Source organism: Coenobita brevimanus, chromosome 55 (assembly GCF_032717465.1).
Source record: "Coenobita brevimanus isolate Jiangsu-jjx chromosome 55, ASM3271746v2, whole genome shotgun sequence".
NCBI classification, from domain to species: domain Eukaryota; kingdom Metazoa; phylum Arthropoda; class Malacostraca; order Decapoda; family Coenobitidae; genus Coenobita; species Coenobita brevimanus.
In genome coordinates this window covers 17919331-17936914 of record NC_137008.1, presented here as the reverse complement: position 1 = coordinate 17936914, position 17584 = coordinate 17919331, and the positions used below count along the sequence as shown (strand labels likewise).

The window sequence follows — 17584 nt, the reverse complement described above, 5'->3', positions numbered from 1 at the left end:
AGATAACGAAGACACACACACACACACACACACACTCAGAGAGAGAGAGAGAGAGAGAGAGAGAGAGAGAGAGAGAGAACAGAATAATAATGATCAATTAGCTAGTCAGTAGTAAGCCTAAGTTACCTAGATGAAATATTTTCTTGCACTCACTCATTGTCTTGATAATGAAACTCGTTATCTCAACAGCTGCAAGTACCAACAACCTTTTATACAATTTTCAGCAGAGGAGAAAGTTGCCCTATTAAGGATTCAGCTCATTCACTGATAACATACTTTACATCCTTGTATGATGCCGTATCAGCTCTATCATCCATACCAATGTATATCAGTCTGGTGTCCACTGCATTTTCTATTTCATCTTTGCAAACTATACTTCATTTAGGCAGCCAAGACCCTGTGTATTTTTATTAAAAAGAGAAATAATTGTCACTCAAAATCAACCAAAGTACCTTGCTAGGAACCTTGACCAATTTTCACAAATAATGAATTTCACACTGAGATTCGGCTATGGCCAAATATTAAAGATTTGTGTTAAGAAATTTTGACATCATAATTGTAGCGAGGTATATTTAGTATTTAATTCTTGCCTTAGAAGCCTTCAGTATCCCCCTGGCAGGAGCGAAACTAAATGTAAATACAGAAATTGGTGTCGATAACAGACGATACAGACTATGAGCTGTGTATAATTTTCTTTGCGAACCGTGAAACGCTGAAGGGAGAGGAAAGTAAATGTTGTTGAAGCTGATAAAGATACTGCTAATGTGTATGAAGGAAAAAAATGTGAATGCAACAACAAAATGCTTGACTTTGGAAAGTGAATAAGGAAATGATGAAGTGTTAGAATAAGTGTTGCTGATGAGTGTCGTGTTAGGGTTTTCGATGACTCCAGCACTGTTGACAAGAAATGTCATGATGATTGCTGTTGTTATTGTTGTTGCTGTTGTTTCAACCCCAGAAGCATTTGAACGTAGCTCAGTGGACTGCAGGAAAACGACCACTTCATCTAGTCACTCCCAGAGAGCTTTTGTTCAGGTTATGTTGCAGGATTGCTTGTGTTGTGAAGTGTATATATTGCATGAGGTATGTGTGTTGTGGTGAGGGGGTTGTATTGCAGTGTGGGCATAGCGCTAGATGCACTTGGAGTGGGTGGTTTCTGACGGGTGCATTTCTAGCGGTGGTTCATGAAGGATAATATATGGCAGCATGTTTTCGATCCCATGGTGGCGATCTGCTTGTGGATGTGTGTGAAGTACAGAGTTGGGTGAAGGAGGAGGGATGTTATTAAGACACCCTGCGAAGTGTTGGGTACTTGTTCGTTTTGTTCAATGGGACAAAGGGTGATGTAACTTGAATATAATGTGTTGGATGAGTCTTTACCTGGAGTGACGAACTCTGTGCTTTAATAACATGTTTTCCTTGAAAGGATGTATTTATATTTCTTGACGTATTTATCTGTATTTGTGTTTTTGTGTTTTGTAGTTTTGTAACTTGTTGAAGGTTGTCCATGTTTGTATAATAGCAGTTAAGGTGTGGTCCCAGCTAGGGATAGCATAATTTAGCTTTGTTCTTATAAAATCATTACAGACTTTTCATCTTTTTTTTTTTTATGCGAAAGGTGTAGATGCAAATGTTTGGAAGACACCGAGTTTCGTAAACACATTTACACTGACGTAACTTGTATCCTTAGAGAAAAAAAATGTATCCTAAGAAAATCATACATGTTTTAGTGCACTTCCAGTGTGAGCTGTTGCATAAAGAAAAAAATTTGAAATTTGATGTCCGGAATAAAAATGATGATGGTTTATTTGTTTAGCGAGGCTATAATTGTGTTTTGTTAAAACATGTCTTCAAGTGACTCTAGGCACAGTGGAAGCCAGACCGCTGATTGCAGAGTTATGGTGTGTTATAAAGCATAGACGATGAATAAAGATAGGACGTAACAACGAAAGAGAACGAGAGAAGGGACTGCTAACAGGGAACACGAACGTAGAGAGAGAGAGAAAAATATATACGTATTGCGTGGCTATGACTGCTTCGGCATACATGGACACTTGTGAACTACTTTCTGTTCGCCCAAAACGCATACCATTAATTGAAAAATTTATTGAATGATCAGAGGTCACGGCTCACGAGTGTACACAAGAGAAGGTCCATGTGTTACCCCCGTCCCGATTCTTACTCGGGGACCAGTTATTTCTTTGGTATACCAGCGAACAATGGAGTTTGTTAAATATAAATCTTGTCTCTTTGTTATAATTACTCTGTTGACCCTATGCAATACTACCATTAACAACTTGATCCTAAATGACATATACTCAACTTCAGCTTCCAGGAGCCGACTGTATTTAGCTTTGGACATAAATTTCCAAATGGAGTAATTAGATACAGCCTTCATTAATCTATTTCCACCCAGAGATCTGTCCTAAGCTAACTAAAATTATATGGTGATAATAAGTGGTAATTACATAACGAAATAACAGGGTAATGTGAAGCCTACTATGGTGTCCCTGTTAACTGGGTGGTGAGATGCAAATCCGGCGTTCATTCAGGAACAAAAGTTCCACACTAATCCCCGAGCCTCGCTGTGGCGGGGTGCTGTCAGCCAAATGAGAACATCGACTCATTGTACGGAATGACCCTGCAGGTTGGGGGGGGGGGGTTGCATGCTTGCGAATGATGGGTCTGCCAGATCAGACAGAATGGGGAAGTACAACAATAACAATATAAACGAAAACCCTCGGAACGAAGGGGTTAGGAGTTTATATTTCATGGCCATGATGACGGGTTCAATCTGTTCTTCGGTTTTCTTATACTTTATATACTACAGTATTATGCTGCTTAAACTTGGACATGCTTTGAGTACCTAATATTGTGAATTAATATAGCAGGCATACGAGATGTCTGAAGCTTTATATCCTGACGTGAGTACAGTTTTGTTTTGTATTCCGCACGCGCCATTTCCATTAAATCTTTCAAGTTTGAAAACGATGGCAGGGTATGCGACAGTAGTATAGTGTATTTATATTAGCACAGATGGAAAAGTAAAGTAATTTGTATCAAACGAAATGAGCGAGAATCAACAAACTAATCACTGTACTATAACAGCTTCCTCACCATTTATTATACGACATATGCCTCTCAGCATTATAGTTCCACTTAATGAATGCAGTTGAAACCCTAACGGTGAGAATTTACGCTGCTGTCGTTTGATATAAGAAAGTTAGGCTTAATTATTCCCGTGTACAAAGGAACTGGGGAAAAGAAGTGTGTGGTAATCATTGAGGCATTTGTCTTCTAAGTGTAAGAGGAAAAGTATTGTATATGGTAGGATATTGACAGAGTTAGGAATATAACAGAGGAATTAGCTGGAGAAGAACAAGGAGATTTCGGGAAGGGAAGAGGTTGTGTAAATCAGATATTCATCCTAAGATGTTTACTTGTAGTAGAAAAATTCTAGAGAAGAGAAGGAAGTTGTATGCAGCCTTCATGAATTTGGAGAAACAATATGACAGAGTGGATAGACATGGAATGTGGAAATTATAAAAAATAAATGGAGTAAATGGGAAGCTGCTGAATGTCTTCAAGAGTATGTATGAGGGTACTAGGCCTGCAGTGCGTGTAGATGGTGAATTGAGTGAATTTTTAAATCTGGATGTTGGACTGAAACAAAGATTTATCATGTCTCCACGGCACCTGAGTTTGTACAGGGATGGAGTTATAAGAGAGATGCGAGGTAGGGCAGCGGATGTCGGAGCGGCCCTAATGAGAGATGGTAGCGTTTGGAAACTTCCAGCTTTGTTGTTTGCATATGATACTGTATTGTCAAGTAAAGACGAAGGGGAACTGCATGGCTTGGTGAATGAGTCTGGAAGAGAACGTAAGAAAAGGAATCTAAATGCGAACGTAGGGATGAGTCTTCCAGAGAAATGAAGACACTGAATGCACGGTGAGATTGGATGGTGAGGAGATGGAAATTGTGAGTGCATTTAAGTACTTGGGTAGTGTGATGAGTAAAGACAGATGTCTGGAGGACGTAATACTTGAAAAGATACAGCAGGGAAGAAAGGTTTCTGGATCATTAAACGCAGTGATATGAGACTGCGAAATGGGCATGGAAGTAAAAAAGTCACTGCATGCTAGTACTGTGATTATTGTGATCCCCATTTGTAACGTATGGAGACGAAACTTGGACCTTGTGCAAGGACACAAGTCAAGAGTGAGAGCAGTGGAAATGAATTATTTGAAAGGAACAAGTGGAGTTACATGGTGAGACAGCTGGTAAATGAGGAAGTGAAGGAGCGTTGTGGTATGGATGTGGATGTGATAGAAAGAGTTAGGAGAAACACACTGAGGTTTTTTGGCCATGTGGAGAAGATGGAGAGTGAGAGACTAACTTTGAGGGGGGAAGAAAGAGGGGGAGATTGAGGATGAGAAAGAGGGATGGAGTACAGAGGTATATGAGAGAGGGAGTGTAAGTTGGGAGGACAGTGAAATGACAAGGATCAGAGTGGCATGGAGGCGATTTGTTTGTTGCCACCCTGTACGGGACTAATGCGTCTGACTATAGACAGATAGATAAATAAATAGTTGTATGCAAAATCGTTCTTTTCTCCAGCCATTTGACCCGCTCTCAAATGTGAAAGAAAAAATGAAAATACTGTCTCTATTAAGTTAACCTAACACTGGGCAAATATACAAGCCATATATATATATATATATATATATATATATATATATATAACAGAAAATATGAGCAGAAGAAACAAGAGAGGTATGCAAATGTACATCATTTCTCAGCTTCCTCATTGTGTATATGTACATTAGTTTTCTCGACGCAATGAATTACAGAAAAGAAACACAGATAAACAAATCACAAAATAACCATGCTAAAGGGCACATCGGAACTGCATTTGCCCTACAGCGTAAATTTGTTTGGAGCCGAACTGATCACGAGCCATTATTGATGGTTGTTTCGGCGTCTGCTTGTTTCGAGCACTTCTGGAGGTTAAGGATCTGCATTTATACAACTTTTGTTGTATGTTATAATTTTGAAGCGATGAATTAAGAAAATAAATGTAAGAAACGTATCTCGAGAACCACACCAAGATACTCTACACATGCACAACAAAATCCCTGGCAATCACCCAGCACCACATGTGTTATGGCTGTGGAAGAGTCGTTTGTAAGAAGAAAGAACAACATAAAGAGGTAGATTGAATGGAAAAAGTCACCTTGGGGAAACGTATATATTTGTCTTAGCTGTCGCGTAAGAACTGTATATTAATTCTTTATTTTATTTCTTCTTCTGATCAAGTCAGGTGCGGGTAGGCCTAAGGGGATGGGTCCATTATGATGTGGTAGAGGTAATCTAAGAAGACGTAGCCGGATGGTGTAATTCTATAGAGAAGGTTATTTGGTTGAATCGTCAATGGGAGAGTCGCTAGGATAGAGTAATGGTGAGGCCTGTAGGAGATAATCAGTGTGGGCCTTCTCTGTTTCTCTATTCTCTTCGTATTTTAAGTGGGATGATGAAACAGACAGATTTGGGCCGACGGAGTTTATTGTGAAACTGTTACTTGAATAAAAGTTAAGAGCTTGGCGTGACTTTTGTAGCCTATGGTTGTAGCAGTTTGTGCTAGCTGCTGCCCTCCTCCTTTACTCTCACTCTCCTGCTCCCTGGCGCTCTCTCCTTGTCTAACTCTTGTTTTTTCTTGTCTCACTCTGTCTTCTCCTACCTTCTAACTTTCCTGCATGTGATATCGGACTAATATCTACCCCTAGCTTCCGGCTAAAGTGTGTGGGCGTACGTGTGTGTACGTTTGTGCGTGTGTGTGTGTCTGTCACATTAAATTTTCCGACACATGATCAGAGGTGTTTAGCATTCTTGCTTAGTCTTGGGTAAGAGGATGTGTTCTGTAACTCTGCCTGGCGAACTCAGACATAACTACCTGTTTTACATATTGTTACTTATAGCTACAGTATAGTTACATACAGTATTGTGTTATATTATACCTACAGTAAACCAGCTCTGCTGTCAGGCCCTGCTGCTGATGTCGCTGATTGCACTGCAAAGTTGACCCTCGTTCGGTGTTGTGCGTTGAGGATCTGTCCCTTCTTCCCTTGGGGCTAAGATACGAATAATTGTGCGTGTGTAGACGGGTAATTTGGGAGTGTGTCGTCCTGTCTTGGCTACCTTCCTTTCTTTGGGGGAAGCAGCCTAGGTATACAGACAGGTAGATATACTTCTTTTGCAGAGCTGATATGTTTAGAAAGACAAAAGTGATTTAATGATTATTACATTTTTTCACAATTATTCTCTTATATATATATATATATATATATATATATATATATATATATATATATATATATATGTGTGTGTGTGTGTGTGTGTGTGTATGTATACTCGTATATAAGTAACTAAGATATCAAGAGTTGTTTCACTGCTGGTAAAGTCATGGACTAAAGTCCTGCAACCAGTGGCAAAACTACACCCACCGAGTGAGGTGTTGATCGATTTAGCCACAAGATGGCTCTGCCACATGGACCAACTAGTTCACAGAATCGGACAACGCAGTCAGTGCCAGTGTGTGTGTGTGTGTGTGTGTGTGTGTGTTACTGGGAAGTTCGAATGTATCCTGGAATGGGCCATTTTTCATGATGGTTTACGCTATGTTAAATAATCTTGGCAAACCCATTCTGGAATTTTATAAAAAGATGTTCGGATAAAGGATACCGTAAAGTGATGGTGTATACATTAAACTATGACGTTTATCGATTATCGCAGACTGATACTAATTACCATTCCGCCATTAGCCTGGCAATTGTTGTTGTTGTTAGATTCTTCCACCTGAAAGAGTCAGAGTGGAAGCGGGCCTATGGTGTGAGACCCGCCAGTGAAAAGCGGATGTTCAGGTGTAGCTGTAGCTAGGCGATGTGGAGTTGGAGTATGAAATGCAAAACACTGATCCGATGCAAACCTCTCACTATCGCCCATTCCCTAACTATCCCTTCCCCAAACTAATTTCCTCAGCCATCGCTCATACAGGTTCTCGACATCAATGAGGGACAGCTGCTGTAATTAATACAATGATACGACTGATGACAAGTGAGAATAAAAGTAGTATCTGTGATAAAATAACCGTGATGAGAAATTTTTGCTACAAATAATTATTATCAGTATTATAAGGACCTGTTAGTGTCTGACATTGTCATGAGGCTTTCTATTGTATTCTACATATTTCAAGTATTGCATATTTTAAAACTCACAGCTAAGTCTAAATAGGCTTTACGATGGCGCTGACACTAAAAGTTTATGTGTGCATACAGTACGGGTATGCATAATTATAATACATAATTTATTGTTTTCCATTAAGTAATGAATTAGTTCCTTTAAGGTAATTTACAGCCATTGTCATGGACGTCTTGGTCTATATCTAAAGAACAAAAACTCTTATAATATGTGTATATATGAAAACTTTATTGCAATTTCTTAAAAAAAAAACTCCGTTAATTACTGTCAACCTTGGACTGAAACATATAAGGAGGTCACGGATTGTCGGCATATTGAAATTCTCTTGGTTCCTCCAAATTAGACATCGCAACAGCCTCCCTCAATATACATACTGTTTAGTGACATACTGTGGAGTAAATAGTAGCCTCCTATTCGCCAACAAAATCGAGCCCCACTTAATCTAATATGATCACGTTTGATTAATCCCCAGTTACGGCAACACGGCGAGCTGATAACCCGGCCGTTATCGCTATCCAGGGTCGCATTATAGGCATGTGGCAGGCCGGAATACCATTGCCAGCAATAGCGCAAGAGCTCGGAGTCTCCAGGCAGACCGTGTGGAGATGGGTCAGACGATGGCAGGAGGATGGCGAGCTGACGACAAAACCAAGAATTGGAAGACCAAAAGCGACGAGCCATCACGAAGAACAACTCATCATTACAACAGCATGGGAGAGACCCATGATGTCATCAGAGCAGATAACTCGTCACCTTCAGCTGCCCTGTCATCCCCGCACCACACGTTAGCGCCTACATGAAGGGGTGATTCACTGCTACGTCCCTGCGGTTAAGGAATTTTTTAGTGCAGCTCACAAAGAGGCACGACTAGGATTTTCTTTACAATACCTGCCTATGAACACAGAATTCTGGAAAACCACAATTTTTACAGACGAAAAAGTATTTATCTCAGTGGAATCTCCGTCAAGCCAGAGCTGGCGACTCAAAAGTACAAGATACCAGGCTGAAAACATCAGCAACATTAAGAAATCTGGAAGAAAATCAGTGTGATTTTGGGGTTGGATGAGGGGATATGGCCCGGAAAATTCGTGAGAATAGAAAGACGATTCAGTAGCCAGCAGTAGAATGAAATACTCGAGGAAGTGTTGATTCCAGGTGTCAGAGTAATGGCTATCCCTCATCCCTTGCCTATAAAACTTGATCATGGCAGTTCTTCTCTTCATCGTGGCAGGGTTGTGCAAGATTGGTTAAGTGCACACCCTGATTTAAAGGTACTAGATTAGTCTACAAAGGGGTGTGGCATTAACCCTATTGGAAATTTCTGGGCGATCATGTGCAGGGACTGCGATGTAGAAGATGACCAAACCGAGGCTGCCATGGAAAGAAAAGCTCGCGAGGTGTGGGAGAGTGTGCGGCGGCGGCAAAATGTGTGCTCCAACCTCGTCGAGTCAATCCCAGGCAGGCTGGCTGAGATTATCAATGCATTTGGTGGATGGACCTCATATTGATGTATTGCATATGTTTACACGATGTTTATTGTTTTTCTTGGTCTAATGTAAAAATTGGATTTGCAGGGTATTCAGAAGCTTATTCTCGTTTCATTATTGATTCATCTTCAATTACCCAACTTAAGTTAAATGTGATGCGTTCATATTTACTGATGTGAATACGTGAGTATATAAGCAACTTACTAGTGAATCATGATTTTAATTAAAGGTTGTGTAATGTATTTTATGTCTCAGTGTAAGATATCCTCTTGAAAATACACAACTTTCTGTCCGTAAACTGTCATTATTTTATTTTTATTTTTTTCGCTTATTTTCCACAACGAAGAAAATGGTGCCTTCAGTTGTCATTGAATAGTTTATGATTGTCTCTCAGATGAAATTATAACTTTAATATTTAACACAGAGAGATCCATCGAAACAAGAGTCATCCCTTTCATAGCCGAGTATGCCTGACTGGAAATGTTTACTCTATGAAATATGATCTGATTGCCAGTTTGACAAGTGACAGTTCAGATTAACAGTGAGCGGTCATAATGTTATTGGCTTCGCCCAGGTTATGATTATAACATAGCGCAAACCATCATGTATGATGAACCACACCCAGGCTACATTCGAATTTTCCAGTAACACACACACACACACACACACACACACGCCGGTGCAGTGGTACCGCTCGCTGGTGCAGTGGTATCGTTCTCGCTTGCCAACTGGTGGACGGGAGTTCGCGCCTCGCTCAGGTTGCGAAAAGTTTCACTGATGAAGTGGGTGGTTACTGTCCCCCTTGAGCAAGGGGACGGGTGTGTGCGTGTGTGAAGGTCACAGCCTTGCCCTTAGATCGGACCATATGAGCTCTCAGCTCCCTTCCGGGAGGGTAAAAGCTGACGATCACGATCATCAAGTGATCCTGACCGACCCTGTGAATTACACACACACACACACACACACACACTCACACACACACTTCAACTGAGTGCGTTGTCCGATTTTGTGACCGAGTTGATCCCTGTGGCAGAGCCATCTAGTGGTTAAACTGATCAACACCTCACCCGGTGGGAGTGGATCTGCCGTTGGTTGCAGGACTTTAGTCCATGACTTTACCACGTAATGAAAACAGTGTTTGGATATGTTTGGAATAATGGATTTACATGGTCTTGAAGAGTCCCATCACTGTTTGAACGTTTTTATTATGATTTAATCATTATGGAGTATATTCCTGTTGATAAATTCTCATCAAATGTAGGCCTACCTTCATGTAACGGGATCGTCTAGACAGGGGTTCCCAAACCAGGGGTCGGGACCCCAGGTGGGGTCGGAATGCTCATTATGTGGGGTCACAAGCAGGTCATGGGGTCTGTGGGGTCGCTGAGGTACCCACAAGGCCTGGGGGTACGAAACAGAATCTAAGCCATAAGCTTCATGCCATGAATAGTTAAAATTATTACCGTATGATGATCATTACAGGTACCGTATTATACTTAAGGTATTTATTTTACATTATTATCCGTTTTCTAACTAAAAACAATTATGCAATTAAATAGTCATAATTGATACCAGTACCCAGCTTGTACCTGCAGGTTTGTGGTTCGGTGGTGTCGCTTTGTGTGTGTGTGTGTGTGTGTGTGTGTGTGTGTGTGTGTGTGGCTTGTTGTTGTTGTTGTGATATTCGTCCCAGATCAGACTGGGACACGGGCAAATAAGTGAGCCCGTTACAGGTGCGCTAGCATGCGCTGCTCATATTAGCGAGGAGGGGGGTGGCGACTGACCACCCGCAGCAGAAGTTCCATCGGCAAACGGGCAACAATGGCAGAGGCATCACGGACATCATCCCCAGATGGCACAAAAGCACCTCCCAAATGCGAGCGGAAGATGTCAGTGACAGGACACCTTAGTATATAATGAAGGAGGGGCTCCGTCTCCCTCTCTAAGCAATGTTCACACGAGTCAGGTTCCACCCCAGTGATCTGCTTATAACATAAAAAGCCAAGCCGCAAGCGCCTGAGCCTCACAAGCAAAAAATTCGGCAGACCTGGGGGGGGCTGCAGCTGGGAGTATGATGTAGCAGCGGCATACCACGTGGCAGAACGGGAGCCCTCTGATACCACTAGCCTATGCTCTTCCAATGACAACTGCCAGATTGTAGCAGCGAAAGACTTGACAATCTGAGCCCGGCCTCTGCCGAATGGGAACGTGACAGCAGGAAGGGAACACGCAGAGCGTGCAGCCTCATCCGCCAACTCGTTCCCGTGGATGCCAACATGCCCCGGGAGCCAGTGCAGGACAACAGATGCACCCCTGCAGACCAGGAGAGAGGCGAAGGTGTAAATCGCCGACAGCAAAAAGACATTATCCTTGAGGGAGAAGGAGCGGAGACCCATGATGGCAGAGAGCGAGTCCGAATGGACGACCACACGGCGATATTGATGGTGGTGTGCATGCCGCAAAGCCCCCAGTATAGCCGCCAGCTCTGCCTGGAACACAGAGGCCCCCTGTGAAAGCCGCCAAGACTCCACCGTGTCCCCAAAAATGAAGGCCGCCCCTGCAGCACCATCAGCCGCCACAGAACCATCGGTGTAGTACACAGCCGATCCCGGAGATCCCAGAGCCGCAACCCGGCGGAGACCATCCTGACGGAGGAGGGCAGGGATGGTGCCACGGGGCTTGGCACGTGCTGGACAAATCAACTGGAATGGGGGAGGCTCCCATGGGGGCGGATACTCAAACCCAGCAAAGGGTGCATCAGGGACCTGGCAGATGGAGTCAGCAGCCCCCATGTCATGCAACATAGCAACCGTTGCTCGAGCCCAGTCTCGCCCGAGGGGCCGGGTCAGGAGGGCGTGACAAGAGCCTCAGGAGGAGAGCAGAGACAGGGAGAGTGGGTCTGCGGTGTACCAGCTGCAGAGTAGTTGCTGCAGCACGGAGCATAATTCTACCCCTCAAAGATGGGAAACTGCTCTCCAACCTCAGATTGACCAGCCGGGTCCAAGGAGGCGCATGCAGAATGACCCGCAAGAGTCATTCTGCACGACCTCAAGAGACTGAGAAACCCGCGGGGCAAGACCAGTCAAGCATATGGCACTGTAATCTACCAGCGATCTAATAGCGTGTGTGTAAAAAGTTCTGAGTACCATATAGGAGGCCCCCAAACTCTTCTTGGAGAGGGAAGCGAAGGGCAGAGAGATGCGTGGACGCTCGCTCACGCAAATAGCGGACATGGCTCGCAAAGGTGAGGTTACTATCGAACCACACCCCAAGATACTTGTGGACGGCCACGAAGGACAGCTGGTGACCCCCCAGCACGAGTGGAAAATGTGGGGGAAGGAGGCCAAAAGGCAAACACTTTGACTTGGCAAAGTTGATTTTGAGGCCAAGTTCTGAGCATTTGCCATACAACCTGGCCAGAGCCTCGTTCGCCTGGGCAAAGCAGTCCCTCCTGGTAAAGATCAGGGCCAGATCATCGGCATAAGATAAGAGGGTGACCCCACGACCGAAGTCTACATCAAGGAGCCCCTCCACCAGAACGTTAAAAAGGAGAGGGCTCAACACACTCCCCTGAGGAGTACCATTCTGGTAGTCATAAAAGGGGAGAGACGCCCCTGAAATCGGACTCCTGCTGAGCGACCACAAAAGAAGTCACTAACCCATGACAAAAGCTTACCGCCCACCCCCGAGCCGCCAGAGCCTGCAAGATGACCGCAGGGCTTGCCAGCTCGAAGGCCTTCTCGAGGTCGAGGAACACCGCCATCCCCACACCACCCCGAAGCTCCCCAAGGAACGATGCAAGGCAGTGAGAAGCACTCCTGCCAGGATGATAAGCAAAGATCCTTGGGTGAAGCGGACCCAGTCTCCATGCAAGACGCGCCCGCACAACTCGCTCAGCCGTCTTGGCAATACAGCTAAGGAGGGAAATGGGGCGCATGGCACCGGGAGCATTTGGCTTCGGGATAGGGTGAATGACAGCAGCCTTCCACAAACTCGGGAGACGCCCTTCAGACCACGAGAGGTTGAGCAGACCAAGAAGCCGCTCCATACCACAATCTCCCGCGTGTGACAGGATGGAGTATGTCAGCCCATCAAGGCCTGGAGCAGTGTCCGCCCTGCGCCGCAAAGCTGCCAGCAGCTCCCTACTGGTGATGGGGCAATCGGCTGGGTCAGACTGATCACACGCCGCCTGGACAGCCACAGCACGAGAGTCGGACAATTGCTCTTGAACAGCCAAGACTGATCGCGGGAGATTGGAGGAAGCGGAGCGGTCAGCAAAGTGCTGAGCCAGGCGGTCGGCCTCTGCAACAGGGTCGGGATGCGAAGGCGGACGGGAGGGACGTGGACCAGAGACGGACCTGATTCTCCTCCACATCTCACGAAGTGTGGAGTGAGAATCAAGGGTGCGACACCATACAATCCACGCCTCCTCCCTAAGGCGGCGCTTCTCCGCAAGGACATGACGAGACACGGCAAACAAGCACCGGCGGCACGGCGAAGTGCGGCGCCGCCGGTACTGTCTGCGTGCCGCATTAAGCCTGCGGTTCAGCTCTTTGACCCTATCGCAGTAGAACCAACCGTCCCGGTAGCACCGTGCAAAGCGCTTCCGCAAAGGGATGGCAATAGAAGCAGCCTGCCGAAAGACAGCGGCAACCTGATCTGCACAACTCTCTAGGTCCAACGCCGGGGGAGAGTAGGAGAAAGCGAGAGTGAGGGCCTTATCAAAGGCTTCCCAATCTGCCCTGCCCACATCCCACCGTAGCGGAGGCGGCTCGAAGAGAGGGAGGGGAGGCAATGGCAGGTCCACCACAATGGCAAAGTGATCGCTCATAAGGTAGGGATGGAGCGACCACACAGTGGAGCCTGCTAGAGGAGTCGAGAGGAAGGCCAGGTCCAGCCGACCTCCACGGACATGTGTGGGTTCGTTGACATCATTCAGCAGGGATACACCACCCACCTCCTCCAGAGTGACGGAAATGTGCCGACCTGCCTCGTTGGAGGGGAGAGGCGAGGACAACAGAGCATGGTGTGCGTTGAAATCGCCCCCAATGTATACCGGCCCCCCGGCAGCCTGGGAGAACAAGTCCCCCAGCTCCAGGGCTGCCCGAGAACTACGGTACACATTGTACACAGTAAGGGGCGACCCCGCCAAGTGAAGCACCACGCCCTGGACCTCCACACCATCTCCACAGAAGGGAGGGGGTACACAGCTAGTGGAGGCAATGTGGTCACGGACCAGTATGGCACAGCCCCTGGACACACCACGCTCACGAGGGAGGAGATGGGCGGTATAACCCGCCAAACGAAAGGAGGAGCCCTCAGACAGAAGGGTTTCCTGCAGCAGAATAAGATGCGGGCGATCTCTGACGGCCACCTCTTGAAGGAGGGGTAGCTTGCTCATTGCCCCAACACAGTTCCACTGGAGGAGGCGAAGGGAGACGACCTCCCCGCATCCAGAGACAGACTGAGGCGGGGATCGCTCGACCCCCGAGTCAAAGGAGGAGTTGATGGAAGCACCTGAGGGGCAGACGGGAGTCGGGGAGTGGCAGGAGTCTGGGCACGACGGGGCCGAGCCCTGACCCCAGCCCTGGACGCCTTCTGTGCAGTCGTCCATGTGGGCGAGCCCGACTTCCGAGGGGCACGAGGAGGCCTGCCCGAGACAGGAGCAGGGGTCCCTCGCCGCTTGCCGACGCTCCACTCCAGCCACCTGTCGATCACAGCCACCAAGGGGCCTGACCCCAGCTGAACTCCCAAAGCCCGAGCCACTGCACTCGTGATGGCCTCCGCCATCTGAGCCCCAAGGTGACGCAGCTCGTCCTTGGTAAATAGCAGTTCCTCTGGAGTAGACGCCTGAGACACTGGCGCTGTCAAAGGAGCCGCCCGGGAAGGAGGAGGTGAGGGCACCCGAGCCACCGGGGTCACTGGATGGTGAACCTCTGCCACCGCACTGGCTGTCCTCAAAGCAGGTGTCAAGGGGGGAAAGGCCGACTCGCTCAGAACCGGTGGGCCTGGCTCCTGAGAGCGGCGCTGCTGACCCCAAACAAAAGTGCCCGGGGGAGCGGGTGTCGCTATCGATGCCTGTTGCTGCCGCACCCAAGAGACTTGCCCCTCCCTGCCCTGAGTCACCCTCTTCACCCTCGCAGGGCAGCTGGGATGCCAGGCATGGTGAGCGCCTGCACAGTTGGGACAGCGGGCGGCGACCGGCTCCTTCGCCTTGAACCTCGCAAGGCACTGCTCGGTTTCGTGGGAGCCGCTGCACATCCCACACACCACAGGTCTGTTGCAGTTCGCACGGTGGTGGCCGAACCTCTGGCAGCGGAAGCATCGCAGCGGCTCTGGAGTGTAAGGGCGCAGCCAGTACACACCCCAGTTCCCCAGATCTAGGGAGGGAACAAGAGGGCCCCGGAGGGTTACGAACACCTGCAGCGTCTCCTCCCGAGTCCTCTGGTGCTGACACCTGGTCGCCTCCTCTACCAAGTCGTGTTGGAGCAGGATGTCCACAGGCATACGGTGAGGGTATCCCATCACCACGGCCTTGGTGACCTGTCCGCCCCGTGTTAGCTCTACCACCTTCACGACAGCTGCCTCGTCCTCTGCCACCGCCTTGAGTTGCAGGTATGCCTCCTCTGTTGCTGGAATCAATACACAGCTTTCGTCCCTCCCAAAGCGATTGGTCACAGCAAGACCCGGCAGCTGCCTCTCCAGGGCCGCAACTGCGTCGTAGCTGGTGGTGTAGCCCGGCTGCAGAGGAACCCTGAAAGCGGGGAAGGAGGAGCGGGGAGGAGGGGGAGCTGCCACCGACACAGAAGGGCGAGGTGCAGGTGGAGGCCTTTTTGTAGCAGGCGCTGAAAAACCCTGGGCTGCAGGCTTGGTAACGGGTGAACGCCTAGCCCTGCGAGTTACAAGGGTAAACCCCTCAGCACTCTCAGAGGCATCAGCATCAACGGCGGGATTGGCAGCGGTAGTAGTGGTGGCAGAAGGAGCAGTGGTGGGGGCTGGAGACAGAGGAGCAGGCAGAATCACGTCCATCCCCTCATGGCGACGGGCGACCTTCCTGGGTGCAGCAGAGGAGGAAGCAGAGGAGCCAGAGACAGGACTCCCTGGACAAGCCCGATCGCCAGCAGATACAGTTGAGCTGTCTCCTGATTCATGCTGCACCCTCTTCTTTCCAGAAGTTAAGCACTTCTTGCCCTTGTCAGTAGGTGGGTGGGTGACCGATAGTGAGTCACATCGAATTGTGGCAGCTCCTGGATGGGTGACCGCAGCCATACCCTCACACAACGCCCCAGGAACCGTCCCAACCCTTTCTCCAGCAGTGAGGACTCTAGCAGAAGGATCAGGTATCGGGATCCTCGATGGCAGAGGATTCCTCGAAGACACTGGGGGTCTAGACCTAGCCTTGCCTGCCATGACAGACAGGCAGAATCACTCACACAGGCACGCACACAAACACAAACAAGCACACAGAAACACAGGAAGGAGCCTACCTACTGTGGTGGAAACTGCCCCCCCGCTAGCGGAGGGCGAGACAGCCCTTGCCACAGCCCCGAAGGTCTTGCCTACTCCTAGCCCTAACCAGAGTTTTGGCTCACCCCTGCAGCTTCCTATAACCACCCCGACTACGGGGCCCCCTTGTGTACCAGGCCTGCGCCTGGAAACCGCGGGGTTCGGCTTCGTACCACGTACCAGGGGAACACTAAGAGCCGGAAAGGAAATACAGTAAGAGGCAAAAGAAACCACTGAAGGGCGAGTGCGCACAAGCGTGAGCACCCCGGTACACAACAGTGGCTGGAGACCAAGGCGTGGTCAGGATGAAGGCGGCGAGCAACGACAGCAACAACACCTCAAAGCACTGTCGAGAGACAAGAAGGGCAGAGCAGCTCGATCAACGGCGAACCGGAGAGCTGTTACCCTTGTTGAAACAAGACAGGAGCAGGAGATGTTGTCAGTGTGGAGGCAGGCAGCAGAAAATCGTGTGTGTGTGTGTGTGGCGAACTGTCCTGTCCTGAGCCGGCCAAGTGGGCGACGTGGTGCGTGTGTGTGTGTGTGTGCACATGGCGTCAGCTGACTGCGTGTCACCTGATTGTTTGGCTCGGCAGCCGACTGGGGCTAAGCGGGTTGTCGCTGGTGTGGCGTGGTGAGACGTGTGGGTCTGGCGTTGCTTGTGCTGTGTATGGCTCGTTTTTTATATCTAACTACATGGGTGAGGCTTAACGTGTTTCATATGTCATCAGTTATACGCGTATAATACGTGTTCAGTTATATTACTGACGCTGTTGCAGTGTAGCTTCGCTGATCGCCCAGCCCCAGACTCTCAGTTGTATTCTGGTCTATGGAGTGACAGGTTCGTGTTGCTAGTGAAGTGTGTTTTTTTTATGGTATATTGTACTGGTTCTTAACTGCGGGTACAAGACATGGTGTTAAATAAACGAAATAATATTAATAATATTAAAAACAAAAATTAATCATTGAAATTATTTAGTATTTTCGAGGTGTTATTAATATTCTTAAAACTTAGCCTTTTTCTGTTAAGTACTGTTAGTTGGAAGTTGGACATTGACCAGTTGTGCTCTGAGCTTGAGAGGAATACATTAGTACTGTTGCAATCTGGGGTTTGTGTGGAACGTATATATATATACTGCAGACAACTGGTGATTTAATGTGGTATTTTAGTGTGGTAAGATGGTGCAATGCTATGATATTGTGCAGCAAAGGAGGTATTATAATGGAAAGAGTAGTGATGATGTTGCGTCACTGTTTTGAAGATACTTTATTTGCATTGCTAATTAATAACATTAAGCAAAATATTTTTAGTAATACGTGCAGTTTTCTTCCAGGCATT

General features: G+C 47.4%; 1 protein-coding gene across 1 annotated transcript; it reads right to left on the bottom strand.

Moving 5' to 3' along the window:
* Positions 1 to 10011: 10011 nt before the first annotated feature.
* On the bottom strand, positions 10012 to 14143 carry LOC145401264 (uncharacterized). The gene is made up of 4 exons (XM_080273594.1): positions 12623 to 14143; positions 11889 to 12312; positions 10527 to 11608; positions 10012 to 10143 (listed from the first exon to the last, which is right to left on the bottom strand). Exons 1-4 carry the CDS (start codon positions 14141 to 14143, stop codon positions 10012 to 10014), a joined length of 3159 nt encoding a protein of 1052 aa, XP_080129720.1.
* Between the last annotated feature and the right edge of the window lie 3441 nt (positions 14144 to 17584).

Excerpts from the sequence above, each read along its gene's own strand:
- LOC145401264 (XM_080273594.1), bottom strand. The coding sequence starts at position 14,143 with ATGAGCAAGCTACCCCTCCTTCAAGAGGTGGCCGTCAGAGATCGCCCG. Across the intron at positions 12,313-12,622 it reads CGGCTGAGCGAGTTGTGCGG|GGGAGTGTGTTGAGCCCTCT; the intron begins GCGCGTCTTGCA and ends GGTACTCCTCAG. Across the intron at positions 11,609-11,888 it reads GTTTGGGGGCCTCCTATATG|GCTCTTGTCACGCCCTCCTG; the intron begins GTACTCAGAACT and ends TCTCCTCCTGAG.